This window comes from Bombyx mori, chromosome 1 (assembly GCF_030269925.1).
Source record: "Bombyx mori chromosome 1, ASM3026992v2".
Lineage (NCBI taxonomy): Eukaryota > Metazoa > Arthropoda > Insecta > Lepidoptera > Bombycidae > Bombyx > Bombyx mori.
This window is the reverse complement of record NC_085107.1, coordinates 7,939,558-7,957,878: the sequence shown is the minus strand read 5'-3', so window position 1 is coordinate 7,957,878 and position 18,321 is coordinate 7,939,558. Positions and strand designations below refer to the sequence as shown.

At 35.4% G+C, this 18,321-nt stretch overlaps 1 protein-coding gene and 1 long non-coding RNA gene across 2 annotated transcripts in view; both read right to left on the bottom strand.

Annotated features, from left to right (window-relative positions):
• The window catches only part of LOC101741118 (glutamate receptor 1), a 96,282-nt gene that overhangs the window by 21,740 nt on the left and 56,221 nt on the right, over positions 1-18,321 (bottom strand). Inside the window, exons 3-4 of the mRNA XM_062671131.1 lie at positions 16,878-17,005; positions 11,872-12,001 (exon numbers count right to left, since the gene is read on the bottom strand). Of these exons, the coding sequence (XP_062527115.1) occupies positions 11,872-12,001; positions 16,878-17,005 (258 nt within the window). The remainder of the gene's footprint in view (positions 1-11,871; positions 12,002-16,877; positions 17,006-18,321) is intronic.
• Positions 1,035-6,926, bottom strand: LOC110385834 (uncharacterized). The gene is made up of 3 exons (XR_002431080.3): positions 6,685-6,926; positions 2,202-2,332; positions 1,035-1,543 (listed from the first exon to the last, which is right to left on the bottom strand). It is a non-coding gene; the product is annotated as an uncharacterized LOC110385834 (long non-coding RNA).

The following is an 18,321-nucleotide window of genomic DNA, read 5'->3' as shown; positions in this document are numbered from 1 at the left end:
CCGAAACGCATTACTGCTTCACGGCAGAAATAGGCAGGGTGGTGGTACCTACCTGTGCGGACTCACAAGAGGTCCTACCACCAGATCCTATCATCATGTGCAATGCGATTTTAATAAATTATGTATTTGTGTATGTGTGCCAATCAATAAATTGTAGGTACTTAAACGTACCTCGGCCCTTCTCTTCTCCCCTTCTTCCTCTCAGGAGGCGCCGGAGTCCGACATAACCCGGTTCGTTACCCCCCTCAACCGGGTATCCGAAAATGGATTCCCCAGCGTTAAAAAAAAAAAAAAGTACTTAAACGTATCAAAGTTGATATTGATTGAGTATGATCCCAACGTAGTATGTTGTTATTGGTGTCAGGATCCAAACTAAGTCCATACGTATATAATAACCGCGCTGAACAAACAGCACTATATAATTAAAATCAAACATGAACAGCAAACAATTTAACAAAATAGAAAACCAATTTCACCAAAACCAATTTTCCTTGTTGAGTTTTACAGTTGCAAATCGCCCTGTATTATTCGATGCCACTAAATACCGATTTGGATTTGTGTAAAGAGATGCATATGAATGTGGATCCAGCAATCATGGCCTTTCTGCTGTTTTTTTGATAGTCCCGTTGTATATCACCGAAGATTTTCATCAGGACATCACTAAATTTGAACAGGATCACTTCGACATAGTACGAAGCTTTCGAACCATCGTATACAGCTTTTTTGTACCTTTTATATCAAAAAATAATAAAATGATAATATAATCGATGTAGTCAATTCAAATAGTCAATTAAATATGCATTATAACTCAGAAACGACTGCCTGCTCAGATCTTGATAAAATCGAAATGGGTCTACAAGAGGAGCACTAACTTTGAATTTTAACAAAAATCACAAAAGTCTTCAAATTGAAAACTACCTACTTTTTTGAGATCGGATAGATTACTTATGCTAAAATCTAGAGACAGAAACAAGTACAGGAGACCTTTGTAAAAGTAGATCTAACATATTTTATGTAAATAATTAATCCCATCCTGCTGTTTATTTATTTATTTAGTTGCACCAACAAAGTGATCATCAAATAACAAATCATCATAAAAACGTCATCTCAATTATAGGTGCAATCGACAATGCAATAGTTGACCAAATCTTGAAATTAGAAAAGTAAGATTAATTGAATGAAAATACAATGGATAATTTTAAGAAATATGAAATCCAGAGTAATACTTTTTCACAATTAACATCAATTTTGATATGCACACTTATTAGAAAAATAATGATGTTATAAAAATAATAATGTATAAAATACATATTATATATATTAAATACTTATTATAAGTAAAATTAGATTACATTAAATTAATTAAGATTAGGCTATATTCAGGTTATGTTATATTAGCGTTAGAGATGTTAAAATGGCGTCATAAAAGACATCATTTAGTTTTAAAAAACAAGGGTCGCTCCGTGCGTCTCTAAATACACAATTAATTAAATCTGTTGAAATATTTATCCGGTTGAATGTTCGGGTAAGAACTGACGGCTATCTGGAAAACGCCAATGAAATATTCATTAAAGTCACAAAATAAATGGATATTCTGAATTTTCAAAATGAGACTGAATTATAAATGTGAACACATTAATTCCGGCGGCAATATGTGTCTTTTAATAAAAAAAATATTATTCTTACGTCAAATGTGTTACTTATTGGATTTAACTGGAAAGCGTTCTTATGTTATGAAATGAGTGTAAAGTTTGCGAAAGTAGGCAAATTAAACATATGTACATATTTGATTTACGGTCGTAGAAGTCGTCGTCATATTTTGAAGAACTGAAGACTAATACATTTGACGCTAAACTGGGACGTTAGCCAAAACACCGTTCAAACCGTCTCTCTCAAATAATCATATTTTTATCCAAACCATCTAGGAAGAAAATGAAAGCATAAGTTATGATCCAGTTTGAATTGAATGAGACTTCCTGAAATTCAAACCCGAAACGTCTTTCGGTGTGCTGGCTAAAAGCATTCTAATCTTAGTATTGCACCAGCGATTTCTCTGAAGACCCAACCAACACGTTACTTGTTACTAAGATTTGATTTTAATTTTTAATTGCTTTTTTTGTTATATATGTTATATTAGTTTTAGCTTGCAATACAAACGAGAAAATACTTTGTAGGACACAGAGACAAAATGTAAAGTTAACCAATTTGCACGTTCTATTTTCACATCATGCTTGTTCGATCCGAACCCAGCGCCCTCGTGGCAGCCTAGGGCTCCGGAAACCAGCACGAGGTGCCCGTCGAGCATGTGACGCGATCTGCGGCGCCGCATGTACTATTTTAACAAAATATCATCTCATCACTCACCGGAATTGATGACCTCGTCGCCTCACGCCGTATCACATATGGAGAAGGGTTTAGGGCAGGAATGGATAAGGATCAGCGATATTGCAAATCGTTAGCGTAGACCGTCACATATGCGGATACCGTCCCGTTCGAGAAGCAAGACAAAGTCACAGATGTCAAGTCGCGAAGGCACCGTCAAATCGCGATCCGTGTTGTCGTGGTAAAAATTCAAGTACCCACGGATTGGTTTCGAACAATGCTTTTTTCGAAGATAAGAAACAGTGAATCTATTTTTATCTTTCAAATAAACATTAATTAGCCTCAACATGTCTGGTTTGTCACATAAACATGTACGACCGAATGCGAGCGATTCCCCCGATAGTGGCACTTAGAGATTATTTGCACTAATCCTTTAATCTTATAACGTAATGAATTCCCTTTTCGTCTGCAGGGGCGGCATTGTTTAGGGAACACATTAAAAATAATTTAATTACTCCGCTCCACAGTTACTGTTAACGTATCCCTCATTGTCTCCCGCTCGGTAATGTCACTGAGAAATTGACGTTTTTAGTTGTGTCACTCGGTTTGTTTTGTTTAGGATAGATATTCATTGTATTGTAAGATTCTACACTGATCTTAATCTAAAAGAGTAGAAATTAATTTGTAACACTTTTTAAATAGCAGATGCTCGTTATGGGCAGTGTTCAATTTGAATATACTTTGTTTTTTTTTATCGGGTGGATGAGCTCTCAGGCCACCTGGTGTTAAGTGGTTACTGGAGCCCATAGACATCTACAACGTAAAGGCGCCACCAACCTTGAGATATAAGCTCTAAGGTCTCAGTATAGTTACAATGGCTGCCCCACCCTTCAAACCGAAACGCATTACTGCTTCACGGCAGAAATAGGCAGGGTAGTGGTACCTACCCGTGCGGGCTCACAAGAGGTCCTACCACCGGCCTTTTTTACCTTCCTACTTTTGACTACGTCCGAAAATGTATGAAAATGTGACTATGTTTTTACCTATTTTTGATTATGTCCGAAAATTGTGTCTGTTAAATTATAATTTATATATTTAAGGTGCTTTGGATTCTCGAAGAAGAAAATCTTATAGAATCATTTTACTGTTCACCCGTCTGTTTATTTGTCTATCAGTTACTTAAGACAGTTTTTATGTATAACAGTAAATTGTATCAAATTGAGTAAAAAGTACCTAATGTCAAGTAGGTACTCATAAAAATCTCAAACTTCTCAGCCAATTTAAACAAATAAAAAAAACCATATTCACTCTGAAAATCTCCAGTTGACTCATAATCTTTAAATTTGGCAGGACGAAAGGCAAAAGTAAAGAAACCTAGAGAATATGTAAGTTTTTTCGACCGAAATAATAAGTTTCTCCTTTAATCAAAACAGCTTACAGTAAGTAGCACTTGATAGATAGCATTATTATTTTTTTAATCACGCTATCATTGTAGTTTAATAAAAATGAATTTCTAAGTAATTGAACCTTAGCCTGGAGCTTTTGACGCATTTTTTAGATGCCAGTTTTAGACGCATTTATTTATCTGTTTTATAAGCTCAAGAAATGCGATTCTTTCCGAATAGGATCGACTTGAATCATAGATCGTTTTTTCTTTCAACGTAACAAACAAACAAACAAAATCTATATTTGTTTTATATTATTTATTTATGGTTGTGTAGCTATTCTTCGAGTTTATGATTAAGGTGAAAAATGTATTTTAAAGAGTATAACTACACTTTTGTGTTGATGTGTTCGATTAATCGTAAATTATTTATTTCGAAATTCAATAATTGAAAGAACCAAAATAATATCAAAATTATTAGCTTTCTTCGAATATCTATTCGTTTCTTGCGAAAATCGAAAAAGAAATCTAAATTTTTTTTAGGAAAAAACGGTTATTCAAATATTCTAGCAGTATCGGTTTCAATATTACATTACGAAATGTTATTTTAATACTGCCTGTTGTTTCAAGTTATGGAATGAAGAACAAGTAATATTTTATATGAAATCTAATCGATTCATCGTTATTTTTCGGTTCAATTCTTAGCGAGCATGCTTGTTACTGATTTGATTATTGGAGTTTATCTTACCGTGAGGTAAGAACCCTTGCCAGCTAAAAGACTAATACGGCGCACAAAGAAGAGAGCTTCAACAGAATCCTTGACTCGATTTTATGTGAATCGAATATCGAAGCTTGAGATATCAAAGCAGAATATGTGTTGTGACGTTGCCGAAATCACACACAAAGCCATTACGATGTGTATCCGATACAGGCATTGAAATCAAAAGCTTAGATTTATTTTTCAATCGGTAGGCAGCGGCTTGGCTCTGCCCCTGGCATTGCTGAAGTCCATAGGCGACGGTAATCACTCACCATCAGGTTAGCCGTATGCTCGTCTGCCTACAAGGGCAATAAAAATTATATATATCACAACAGAAGGATAACATAGAACGATAAATAAATAATCAAACTTAACATTGCAAAGGTATTTCGAAAATGAAATTACTTTTCCTAATCACAAATTAAATACCTAAAGCGGGAATGTTTGGCACGTCAGCGCGAAATTAAATCGTGCGAGTATAACTAAGTTGGGTCGTTATAATGCAAAAGCAATAAAATTCATTAATGGTTTCAGTAAGGAATCCGCCGAGCGTGCGGTCAGGGGCGGGAAATCCGTGGATTTTATACATTAAACTCGCTGAATAAATTGGAAGCCGATTGGGCCATTTCGATCTAGAATTCGCGCTCAACCTGGGACCCGGACTAAAATATCCATAAATGAAATTTTATTCAAGCTAATAATATTGAATTGACATAGAAATGTATTAAAATTGAGAGCGAACATATTGCTTTTAATTGGCTCTTATCTTCCTTTTACCTTAGTTGATTAATTAATAAGTGATTTAAGATTGATTTTGTTTAAAATACTTTTTTAATTAATTTAATGTTATAGGTACATTCTTCTATATTTTCCATCTATCGTCCATAAATTTATCTTGTTATCATTTATTTCTCACAGTAAGTAGCCTATAATGTTATTTTGTTATTCAAACGTTACTATTATAATGAAGTTGAGTATGGACATAAACACGGACTTTCAAAAGTTTCTTTCGTGTTTAGACCGCAAACGTTCGTGCAATGTGATTACAGAGGCATTTACTCGGCTGAGTCAAGACGCTAGCTTGTTTTATTCAGAGTCTTGGTAAATCCTTCCTATTCTGTAGCAACAATACGTCGGGATCACGTCTTCATTGTTGCCTGTATCGAGTTAGGCGATTAGGGTGCTTTAATAACAGACCGCGACGCACGTAATCTATCGCTGTCATAAGCTCCTTCACTCACTCGTATACACTTTAAATTCAGTTTTAATAGATTACTAGCTGTACCCGCTCGCTTCGCTGCAGCATTTAAAATAAACATTATTATTTCTCACTCCCACAAAGATTCTCATCATTAACGCCCCCGCCACTGGTGTAGGGAGTCCAATACTGATATAAATATTAGCTTATCCATTAAGTACATGTATTTTCTACACGGATACCAAGTTTCAAGTCAATCGGATGCATGGTTCAGTAGTTATAACGGAACATCCGTAAAAACCACTGTAGATTTATATATTAGTATAGATTTTACGAGAAAAACTAAATTCTAAATATTCGTGCTACATTCACTTATTAAAGCACGTTCCGGCGTAACTAAAAATGTACATTTTAATAACTGAAAAGATATTGAAGGTTTAACTAAATGCAAATATTCTACTACATTCGTGTATCCTTTTCAACGGACAGTGGGCGCTGATGAACTTACCTGTGCAGAGTGCAAATAAACATGTTCCGATATTAAAATTTCTTTTTGAGGCATAGAATGGTGCGCGAGCACTTTTTCCGTCAAACAAGAATAGGCACGGCGTAGGCCATTACCGGGGTAAGGGTGATTCAAAGAGCACACGATAAATAGACAAGTAGCCATTGAGCTTGTAGGGAGTCAGCATTATTGCGTTCTGAGGGCTCACTGTCGAAATAGAGCCTTTTGCATTTAAAACCGAAAAAAATAATGAATTACTATAATCATTTACAAAAAAATAATATTAATGATGTCGATGACATGGTAAATGATGTAATATTTGATAAAAGAGATCCTATAGCTTGAAGCAGTATAGGTTCAGTTCTTAAAAATGAACTGTTCATTACTTGGAGAGTGTCAAAAGTGCAAACGATTGATAATCACAAGGGACCTCGTTCTGATCATGATTACGTCACAGAACGATGACCCTGCAGATTGTAACACAAAGAACGTCAAAATGAAAAGCTCAGACTTACATTTTTCGACAGTAATTTTATTTTCACACGATTCTTGATGTATTTGAAACAAGAAAAAGGGACGAACAGGCTTGCAGACCTAGTTTTATTATGTACCAATTTATAGACGGGCGCAAAACTTGGGAAATATCAAAGCAGCCGACATTTATTCGAAATATTTTACACGGAAACCTTCTGTTGACGTCTTTCATGTGCCAGCTTGGCTCAATGACACTTGAGGAAAAACTGAAAAAGTTTTATAAACTACCTCTCCAGCACCGGGAATAGGGTCCATATTTTAGATTATAACTTTAAACAGATAAGGCTCTGGACGTTTCATTTCAGCGACTTATTAAGTCTGCATAATTGTGTTTCGTTTAGTTCGTATACGAACTATAATTTGTGGAGTTATTCGTCCCATATAAACTTAATAGCACTTGAATGCGTAGTCTTTGGGAGTAGAGTATAGTATATCAATCATATAACAATAACAGTTACAAACTTCGCAACGATTTACCGAACATTTTTATTATGTGTTACATTTTAAATTATTAATTTATTGCTGTTTAATTGAGAAATTTATTGAATATGATAGAAAAATAACTAGCGTGTCCAAATATTATATGGTAATATACTACAGCACTAAAATTTTGCTAAAACAAATTGTGACTGAATCTTACGTTTTTTGCCTATTGCAAATTGACAGGAATAGAATAATGGATAAAATTATACAAATAGCAAAAAATGTAACCAGTTTCCACCTCTTTAGTTTATTATTTGAAGCTATTTTATTATTCATCGGTTATTTAATTTCAGAATCATAAATTTACATTAAACTTAGAGAAAAAATATATTTTCATGTCGGTACAAAAAAAATCATGTCGCGCGAGCATTACTACCTGCCCATCTCCGAGAAAATCGCTTTAACATGTAACATGACGTCTCGATCGTATTTCCAATAGAAAAAAAAAGTATAGGTATTCAAATTAGTATCTGGTGTATATCGACTTTGATGTGACAGACATGTTGAGCAGGGTGTCTTATGGGCATCAAGATATTCCTGGTACCGCTTTGACTGCGATTCGATCTTCACATTATTTCCGGTACGTTTTATAAAGTAAGCTAAGATCACTATAGAGTTCACAACCAGTTTGGCGTTAATGTATACAGAAGCAATAGAAATAGCCAGGAGATTGGCGTCATTTGCCTTGAGAAATTAATACCAAGTGCCGATTTTATTCTTTAAGGGATATCACACCCTCCAAGTCGGAACGCGTAATTGATTCACGGCATAAATAGGCGGCACAACATACGACTTTATTTCATTATGGAAAAGGTTCATGAATACGTGTTAAGTACGTATTATATTTGGGAAAAAAAAGTACCTGCTTACGGTACTTGAACACTTGTATCTCAATGCTTGTTAAGAATATACCGAGAATCTATACAGTAGTCTCGATGTTGCCTAGGGTTGCTAAATATCGAACAATACAATAATAAACAATATATAATAAAATAATTGACTACCGTAAGTTAGACAGTCTACATTCAACGTAACGCACACTATTCTATCTAATTGGAGTATAATATGTACCATATTATCGCAAATTCAGTATTAGAATACCAAATGTTATAAACAAGATAAGGGATCTAGATCTAGAACGATGTGTAGTTGTTTTTTAGATATTTCAAACACCGAGAATTGCGACAAAAGCAACGCCTATCGTCAATTCAGATGAACGTGACACGATCGTAAAGAACCAACAAAGTAGTGAGAACATCGCGAAGCTAATCCTCATTTCAGATGCAGTACTATCTTGGTTAATGCTTAAGGCCACTTCTTTAGCATCTGCATAGTTTCCGGCAGCGAGACAGCGGACTGCTATGACATCCGCACTTGCTTTTTATGGCTTTTATTCGTTTTTATTTTCTCCAACTGAGTAGATGGTTCGCGTTTTAATGCGAACTTTCATGTTACGACACTATCATGTTCTTGTGGAGTAAGATGTGTTTTATGTCACCTTCAAAGCACTCGGTAAAGTAGACTCTATGTGTGTAACAATTTGCACCCTCACACAATTGAACTTTAAGACCAGTAAAGAATTTTCCACAGATTAGTTAACCGTTTGTTTTGAAGTTGTCCAGAGTTTTCGAAAAACTCGAAATTGGGGGCAGAGTATGTTGGAAAGTTAGTTTTTAATTAATTAATGTTCTTGGCATTGCACAATTTGTATCGCGGATCAAAAGATGCGCAGATTGTACCGTCTCGAGGGAAAACAAGGAACGATTGCCTGTTGATTTTGCCTTACAAAGCAGGTTCATAAAATTAGAAGATTATTGAAAACTTTAGTATTTTATTTCCATTTCAGCTTCAAGACGCTCACTTTAGTTCATAAACACTAAGGTATTTTTATTTATTTAACGTATTTAAGCACTTATCAAAAGTTCGTAGAAAAAAGTATTTAAAACAGACCAGACTGAATAGATATTTCCCCATAATTCCGCATAAACTAAAGCATTACATCCTAACGTCTATTTCAATTTTGTGTTATCTATATACATACTTCGGCAAACGTTTTTGGGCGTATATTTACTTATACTATGTTGTATTTTGATGATAATATGGGAAACGAAAGCTACGTTCTTAGGCAAATAGACGTTCACGTATGTACCTACTTTGCAAACCACATTTTATATGTAAATGGGCTTTTCCGTTTGCAAAGTGCTCCTTTCTCCGAGGTGATCTTATGACGGTGACATAAAATGAATTTTATGTCGCTTTGGACGCGTGACTACGTCACTCAAAAACTAAGCTTATTTGATACTGTAGACGCGGAGGAATATATACAGAAACCACGATAGGTGTATATTTGGCACACGGGAAGAACATGGTTTGTTGTATAGCATTTTTTACTCAAGTGATAATATATTTAAAAAATAAAAACTCTAACTGAAGCTAATAAATAAAAAAAATGGATTATGACACAGGGCTGGGGATTAATTTTGAAACAAAAAAACGAAATAATTGAAAAGCGTTATCCAAAGCTTCTACCCTTTTGACTATAACGGGCATACTAATATGCCCGTTATAGTCAAGTGAACAAAATCTAAAGTGTTACTAAATATTCTTTTAAATTACGAAGTCATTATTTTATTGGATCTATACTTTATAAATATATTATAATTAAAAAAAGAAAAACAATAATAGAAACATGTAACAGAATCAAGCCCACAAAATTTATAAATTTTATTGATGATACGGCGTCTTGGAAGCCCGTACGTATATCAACTGCAAAGCTGTCATTAGAGGTTGATTTGAAGGATAGGACAGTCGTTATATAATATAATTGAGATTTCGACCTCATGTCTCAAGATAGGTAGTGCTATTTACATTAGGATGATGACGAGATTTAACACCAGTCAATAAAATAATTCAGTGAATAAAGGCTATTAAAAAAATGATAGACGGCTATGGTAAAAGTAAAAAGACCCCATTTAAAGTGTTAACATACTTGTTTTTTTTTTTAATTTACTTTAACCACAAATTCTTTATTGACGCAAGCTTCATTTAAGTGAAATGCTTAGTACGGCGTGCAAAGACGAAGGTTTTACGACTTTTTTTGAGTTTTTAAAATAATTCAAAACATGGCGTCGTGGCCCTTAAAAGTTTTTATTGATACCGCAGCGGTCTCCGAACAGCGGTCGTCTTCAGCGAAATTATATTGGGGAACTGCTTCCGAGGCAAATGAAATGAGAAGCCATTGTGTGACATATTTTTCTACAATTTAGAAATCAAGTGTCACAATCTTATGACTTTAACAACTGTATCACGGTATACGAGTCCAATCTCGGTTGGAGTGAATAAAGATTAAGCATGTTTGAAATTCATCGTCTCGTCATGTTTTGGTTCGTTGTTAATATTATACTCCTACGTCTTATGAGACAATTATTTACTTTCCTCTTTTTAGAACTCCATCCCATACGTTTGTTTAAAAGAACGTTAAAAATAATTTTACTATCCTGTTAACATAATGTGACTCCCCCCCCCTTGCGTCGGTTTCCTCATTACTGAGGGTCGTGGTCATGGCCTTGAAACAGTTTGTTTTTTATAGTGCACCGCCATCTGTTCCTATCTGCAGCTGAGTGCAGAGCATCGTGCACTGTGGTATCCAGGGCTGCACGAATCTGGTCCGTCCAACAGGTCGGGTCCTGCCTCTTGGTCGCTTGCCCTCGACCTTTCCAGTGACCATCAATTTCTCCAAGTTGTCACTGTCTTTCCTTGCGATGTGGCCAAAGTATTCAAGAATCCTTCGCATGCATATTGTGACTAGATCATCGAAATATTTGCCTTGAAAATTTAACGTGAGTGATACTAGGCCTCAGGCAAGTTCAGATTATTAGTTATTCATTTAGAAGCTCTTCGCTCATTTTCTTTGTGTCAACGTTAGTTCGTTTCCTCTTTTGTTTGCACAAAACGGAATCGCGTCAAGAATACAAAATAAAGTCATTATTGTAAATACTGCACTCATTATTCGAAGAAAGGAGTTGAAATATTTCATCCCCTCGCAGAATTAGAATTCCAGCCACGGTTACTTTAAAAATTTCCCTTCTTTCGCTGAGAAATAAAGGCGTAACGCCTGCTCGTTTTAATACTTTACACAGTAAGGAATAATAATGAGATAACAATATCCGAATTTACAATGGCTTGTAAATATTAATTTCTATTTTGTTTCTCGAAGTTTTGCGATATCGTTAAGCGGCTCTTTTTTTTTTGAGGAATAAATTGGAAGCATTTTTGATTGACAGTACATTTATAGGAATGTGCTTAAACTGACAGCCGGTGGTAGGAAATATTAGCTCGACCCACAAGCAATTATGTATTCTATTGCAGCGAGAGTATCTTAGTTAAGGTAACCATTCAGTGTGAGCACGTATGCTCATCTATTATAATGAATATAAAGAAATGATTTTAGTATTTAAGTTATATTTGTATGTATATTTTATATTTGTATGTAGCGGTAGGCAGCGGCTTGGCTCTGCTCCTGGCATCGCTGAAGTCCATGGGCGACGGTAACCACTCGCCATCAGGTGGGCCGTATGCTCGTACGTCTGCCTAAAGGGCAATAAAAAAAATATTGACGTACACACACATGCAGACATACATATATACATACAAGCACTTCTTTAGTAAAATATTTTCGTGCTCACCGTCGTGGGAATCATACACGTATATGACGTTCTTCCAACCATAGAAGGTGATGGTGTCGATGACAGCTCGGTGGTAGTCCGGTCGCATGCTGACGGCATAATCGATGAGGCCCGATGACGGTGGTATAACCTGTATGAACATTTTGTTTTTAGTATAAGAAACTTCCACAGTGCAGAGATCTTGTTTGCCACGTGCCATTCGGCTTTGGAATGAGCTCTACTAAATACGTACTATGAATCTGTGTTTTTATTGCTTTGTTAGCCTAACAAGAATACGCCTACTGGTACGCTGGCGGTAAGCTATCGCCCATAGACATCCGCAACGCCAGGGGCACAGCCAAGTCTCTTCTCCAAATCTCTTCCTGTGGTCATGAACTAATTCCACGAGATAGGAATAATATCGTATCATAAAAACCAATCCATCAAAAATAAGCATCCTCGTGGCAAGATGTATTGTGAACCCAACGTCTTATTTCTACGATGAATAATTCAGATGTTCCAATTTGAATAGTAGGACAGTCGTTTTTCCAGTGCATGTAAGACTTTGATCTGATGACTCAGAATAAAAGATATTTGGATTGCAGTAAAAAAAAGTAGTTTTTCAAAATTAATAAGAGTGTTTTAACAGGAAATCTTAAAGGAATTAAAATATCTAAATTTTTTAATTCCCGGTTTTTTGGTCAAGTAACGTGATTAAAATAACGAATTCTAGTATTGCCATTGATCTTTATATTGGTGCGAATTTAAAAATTGATCGGTTTTATTGCAGTTAGTGAAAATAACATTAAAATTTTTCTTGATTTAAAAAATAATTGACGACAGGTTAAGTGTTAAAATACTTTTTGTTAAGGAGCCGATTTTTTTTAAATCCTCTCAGTCTAGATATGAGATCAAAGTCATTTGTAAAATTGTTGTATTGCCATCGGTTTTTTATTGGGTATTAAAAATGTGTTAAAAGTATTAGTTATAGCATTAATAATATTTATTTACATTCTGTCAATGTTTTACTATTGATAACGAGTAAGTATAACTTTTGGCCAAACGCATTTTCAAAAGCTCGATTTAAAATAAAGTAGTTGGGACGGTCGTATTGGTAACAATCAAACTGATAATGTATCAAAACTGCACAAAATACATTTAATATAAATAATCAAAATTAACACCATCCGTAATTATGTATTATTAGTACACATTGTATTAAAATACGTTAAAACTTATGCTTACTCATCATCAATAATAAAACATTGACCGAACGTATAAAATAACTAGCTGTACCCGTCCGCTTCGCTGGACATTTAAAATTAACATTATTATTTCTCACCCCCACAAAGATTCTCATCCTTAACGCCCCCGCAACTGGTGTAGGGAGTCCAACACTCATATAAATATTAGCCTATCCATTAAGTACATGTATTTTATACATGGATACTAAGCTTCAAGTCAATCGGATGCATGGTTCTGTAGTTATAACGCAACATCCGTAAACACCACTGTAGATTTATATATTATTATAGATACAAATTTACTGATGGTGTTGTTTTTGACGAGATTTTTGATCAATCGGTCTAATCAGTCTAACAAAATTCTGCCATGCTGCCAAATTTTGCCATGCTGTAGTAACTACTTACAAATAAGATGATATCACGTAATACGAGTAGTGATCTACTTTCATTACATTTTATATAATTATTTGGGCTGAATATAATGTTTTGGATTTGGTATAATAAATTGATGATTTAAGTAAAGTAAGCTTTCAGGCGAAAGCGAAGGCGAATGTGATTTTATATGGGTCACAATAAGCTAGGCTGTAGTGAAAGCCTCCCGGAACACTTAAAGCTACAAATGCAAATGTATAACTGGCCCTTGATGCTGATCTAGTCTCTAGGTTTAGGAGGAGGAGAAAATTAGGAGGAGAAAGAAGCCCCTTTGAATGTACTGTGTGTCTGGGCATTTTAGGCAGTAAAAACACTCAGTTATCGGAGAGATTCTCGGAGTTATCTCAGGAGGTAAAGAAAATATGTTCAACTAAAATAATCCAGTCTATACCGGATTTGGACTTGGACAAAGATATCTAAGACATTGCGCAGTGACGGATTGGTTTGTTATAATCCCATTGCTCCTTGTGAGCAATGATATTTTTTATAGTCCTTAGGTGAATATACGGCCCACTTGATAGTGAGTACCATCGCTTACGGAAGTCTCCAATCCCAGGGACAGAGGCAAACCGCTACCAGCTTATGATCGATAATCCCCTAATCCCCAGGATGATAATGGATTTCTTAATTATTATCGTGTCAATATTATTTTTAGGTTTGGCGATGTTTATAATATGTTATCAAAGTTAAGGCTCGACTAGGCGGAGCCCGATGACTCGCATTGCTCGGACCTAAAGTGTCAATTTCCTAAATGAAGTTTTCCTTCGGAAATGACTGCGCGTTACCGGTGAGTTAACTTAGGGTCAGGTGTTTTTACTTTAACTCGTTCTAACAGTCGCATTAGATATTAAAATACGACTGCATAATATGTCAAAGGTAAAGTGTGTGCTCCAATTATGAAAGAAACATTCGAATTTGAATACTTATGTACATATCGACGCTTGAAAGGCAAACGTGACTAAGCGACAATGCGTGAACTTTACAGTAGACTAATTTAAAGTTGAAATACCTGAAAAAATACAATAAGCACGAAATTTTAAACAAAAGAAAAGATGTGGTGTCGTGGGACACCAGGTAGGAACGAAGTTCCTTCGGCTGATGTAGAATCGACACAATTTGCAAAAAAAGAAATGGTGCTCAATTTTATGTAGGTTTTCTTGGTTTTTCTCTTAAATTTTGCTGATTAGTTTTTATTTAAGTACGGGAAAGTATTTAGGAAATTCAGTATTTTAGGAAATAATAAATTACGTAAAATAAAAAAAAATAGTAATTCAAATTATCAATTAAAATAACAAAATATATCTCTTTATTTTTGGTTGACAACATAAAATTACATAGAAATAGAAATAATTACTAAATAGAGAGAGAAGGGATTAGAGAACGAAAAGAAAGAAGGAGAAAGAGAAAGGTATTATACACTACTCGCTTGTGTATGCGACTGTCGCGCCTGCGCACGTCTCATTTAACGGTTTTATTCCACGCACTTTTTTCCACGGATTTTTCCACGCACTTTTTTCCACGGATTTTTTCTTACGGTTTTACTATAACATTTTTTTCAGTTCGGTCGCGCAGCAAAATCCCTATCCCCTCCAAGCCTGCCGTAAGGAACTTCGTTCCAATATATATTTTAACGAATCTAGCAGTAGTAGAATCTAGCTAGTAGTTGTAGGATTGAAATGATTTTAATAGACCTAGAAATATATTTTTTTGCGCATTGAATATTGCCTATCATTTATGTACAAAGCAGCTATTGTCGCTTAGTCACGTTTACCTTTCGAGCGTCGATATATACTTTCTGTTTACTCTGATTTACCAATTCCAGATCTATTATTCTCTAGGAGGATTGACGGTTAATCGTTTTTTAGTTAAATCAAATCAAATCAAATAATTTTTTTTTATTCAACATAAATACACACAAAGTACACACTTGTTGAACGTCAAAAAGAACTACGGCCAATTCACAAAACTATCTTCCGTCCTGAGAACAACTGGCAAGAAACTTAGCGGGTATGCTTTTTGTTTTAAATATTAGATTTTTTTTAAATATTCATTTTTACAAGAGGTATTATAACGTAACAATTATTGCAATATTGAAATGCTCGGAGTGAGCAACTCATTTCCACTCCAAATCACCACTCCGAATCCCACTCCAAATCAGCAATACCAATACAAATACCATATTACTGGTGGTAGGACCTCTTGTGAGTCCGCGCGTGTGGGTACCACCTCCCTGCCTATTTCTACCGTGAAGCAGTAATGCGTTTCGGTTTGAAGGTTGGGGCAGCCGCTGTAACTATACTGAGACCTTAGAACTTGTATCTCAAGGTCGGTGGCGCATTTACGTTGTGGATGTCTATGGTTCCAGTAACCATTCGTCCTGTGAGCTCGTCCACCCATCTAAGCAATAAAAAAAAAATACAAATCCCAATATTTGAAGATGCAGATGACATAATGTCCAAGAAACGCTAGGAGAACCTCATTCCAGTACCAAAACGACAAAAATAATTTCTGGAAATGAACTGCACACCGGTGGCGAGTAGAGAAGTAAATGTGCCGAAATCGTCGCAAATAATTTCTCCTGCAATTGTTCGCTTTTGAAAAAAGCGCGACCGATATTTTTACACTTCAACGACGTTTCCGGTATATTCGTTTTCTACGTTAAAACATATTCCGTGTTGTTTGTTCATATTTAAAAAGTCTGCTCCCATGTTAGTCTCGTAAGAAGAAACGTCGAGAAATATGTGTTTTTGATATTTATTCGTACTTTGCACTGAACGTACAAAGTTACGAGCGTTGACAATCCTACATGCAAAGAGTATTTATTTAGTGAATTATTAATTTGCAACAAAACATACGGTGATTCCATGAAACTTCTGAAGAAAAGAAAAGGAAATGATATTCTCCTTCAAGATACGTTTGCCAGTAAATCTACAAAGTAACAAAAAAAGTTGTTTTTCGTTTTTCCATCTCTATAAGTGGGCTTAGAGTCCTAGGGTAAAATTATTAATGTGGAACCAGAAATTTTCAAGTATCCACGATGTATGAACAGTTCACCTTTGAAACATCGTAGGAATTGCTCAAAATTCAAAAATAAAATCTAGTATTAAAACAATGGACTACACATATGTATTCAAAAAAAATACTGTTTCAGTTAATAATTGACCATTAAAACTGTTTTTTTTATTGCTTAGATTGTTGGACGAGCTCACAGCCCACCTGGTGTTAAGTGGTTAATGGTGCCCATAGACATCCACAATGTAAATGCGCCACCCACCTTGAGATATAAGTTCTAAAGTCTCAGTATAGTTACAATTTTAGTTACAAGTTTTTAGTTACAAGCTTTAGCTTTACCTTTTCAGGAAACCAGGGGGTCACGAACGGCATCTGGAAGGTGTTGGAATACGAGTGCAGAGTGTCGAAGGAGTCCGGAGTTACAGCACCCAGCATCGCCATTACCCCACGTCCGAATTGATTGCAGACTGCAACAAAAATATAACGATAAGCTTAAAATATAAAATCGCAGTTGAAATTATTAAAAAAATGACATGGAACACAACAAATATTAAATACAAGATGGTCGCCACTAGACGGAGAGCTGTATTGCTTAACTACGAAATAATTTGAAGGACGAAGAAGGTCTTTGGCCCTTCCTATCACTGTGTTCCATCCCGTGGTTTGGATGTTTGGGCGAAAGTGTAGGAAAGTCGCTTCACATGAGTCACTTCGGTAGACCCAAAAAAGAGGAAAATCCCGGAAGAGATTCTTCCTCAATTCAAAAAATTTTGATGACTTCCATATTCTAACATCATCATCATCATCAGCCTTTATCTGCCCACTGCTGGGACATAGGCCTTCCCCGATGCCTTTAACAGAATGCGGACCTCCGCCTTCCGCATTTAACGACTTCCCGCCGTGCGCACTAAGTCGTCGGTCCATCTAACAACGCCCGTCTAAATTTTATTTAAAAATAAAAACTGGAGGAGAAGCTTGATAAACAGTTTATAGCGCACTGTTGCATTTATTTTTGTTACATACATACGTTCTATAATTTGAAATTTTTCGAATACCGCACTATTTTATTGGTCATAGTCGTTCATAATGACGAAAAATTACCTAAAAATGATTCATTAAAAACACGGTTAGACTGTAAACGTTTCTTAAATCGATACAGTAGATTTCTCAATTTCGTTTCTTCTCACAGCTCACCGGAGTCGCTTTAAAATAAAGTTACTGAAGGCATTGGATATGAGTTAACTTTGTGTCTATCTAAAGGAAGTTTCCCATTCAAAGGATCGTATTTCCAGTGCAACACTTGAAAACTTTAATCTCAGGTCATAAGTTTGTTTGCATCTTGTATATATTCGTGCACCAAAATAGCTGGGACGTTATATTTTATGATTGAAAATTTTAAATCGAGTGAAGAAAGTTGTAATGTGTTAAGCTCTACTCGTGCGGCGATTCCGAATATGAGGAGTGTCTGTTGCTAATGGGTGAGACGACCGGGATAGTCGTGGCACGTGATGCTATTTTACCCGGAAACAGAAACTACGGCATGAGTTACGTAGGTATATGTAGATTTGGGATCGTGGCACATAATATAAAACTATTCCACTGTTCTAAAACCTTCTGTTATTATAATTAAAAATTATCTGACACCCTTTTTTACGCCTTGCTCATTCAACCGTTTTCACCATCTTTCTTTTTCTCTGTCTTTCCATCTGTCATTTTCTTTTCCTTTTCTTACTGTTTTCTCTCAATCACGTTTTAACACTTCGTTCCGCGCTCTTTCCATATG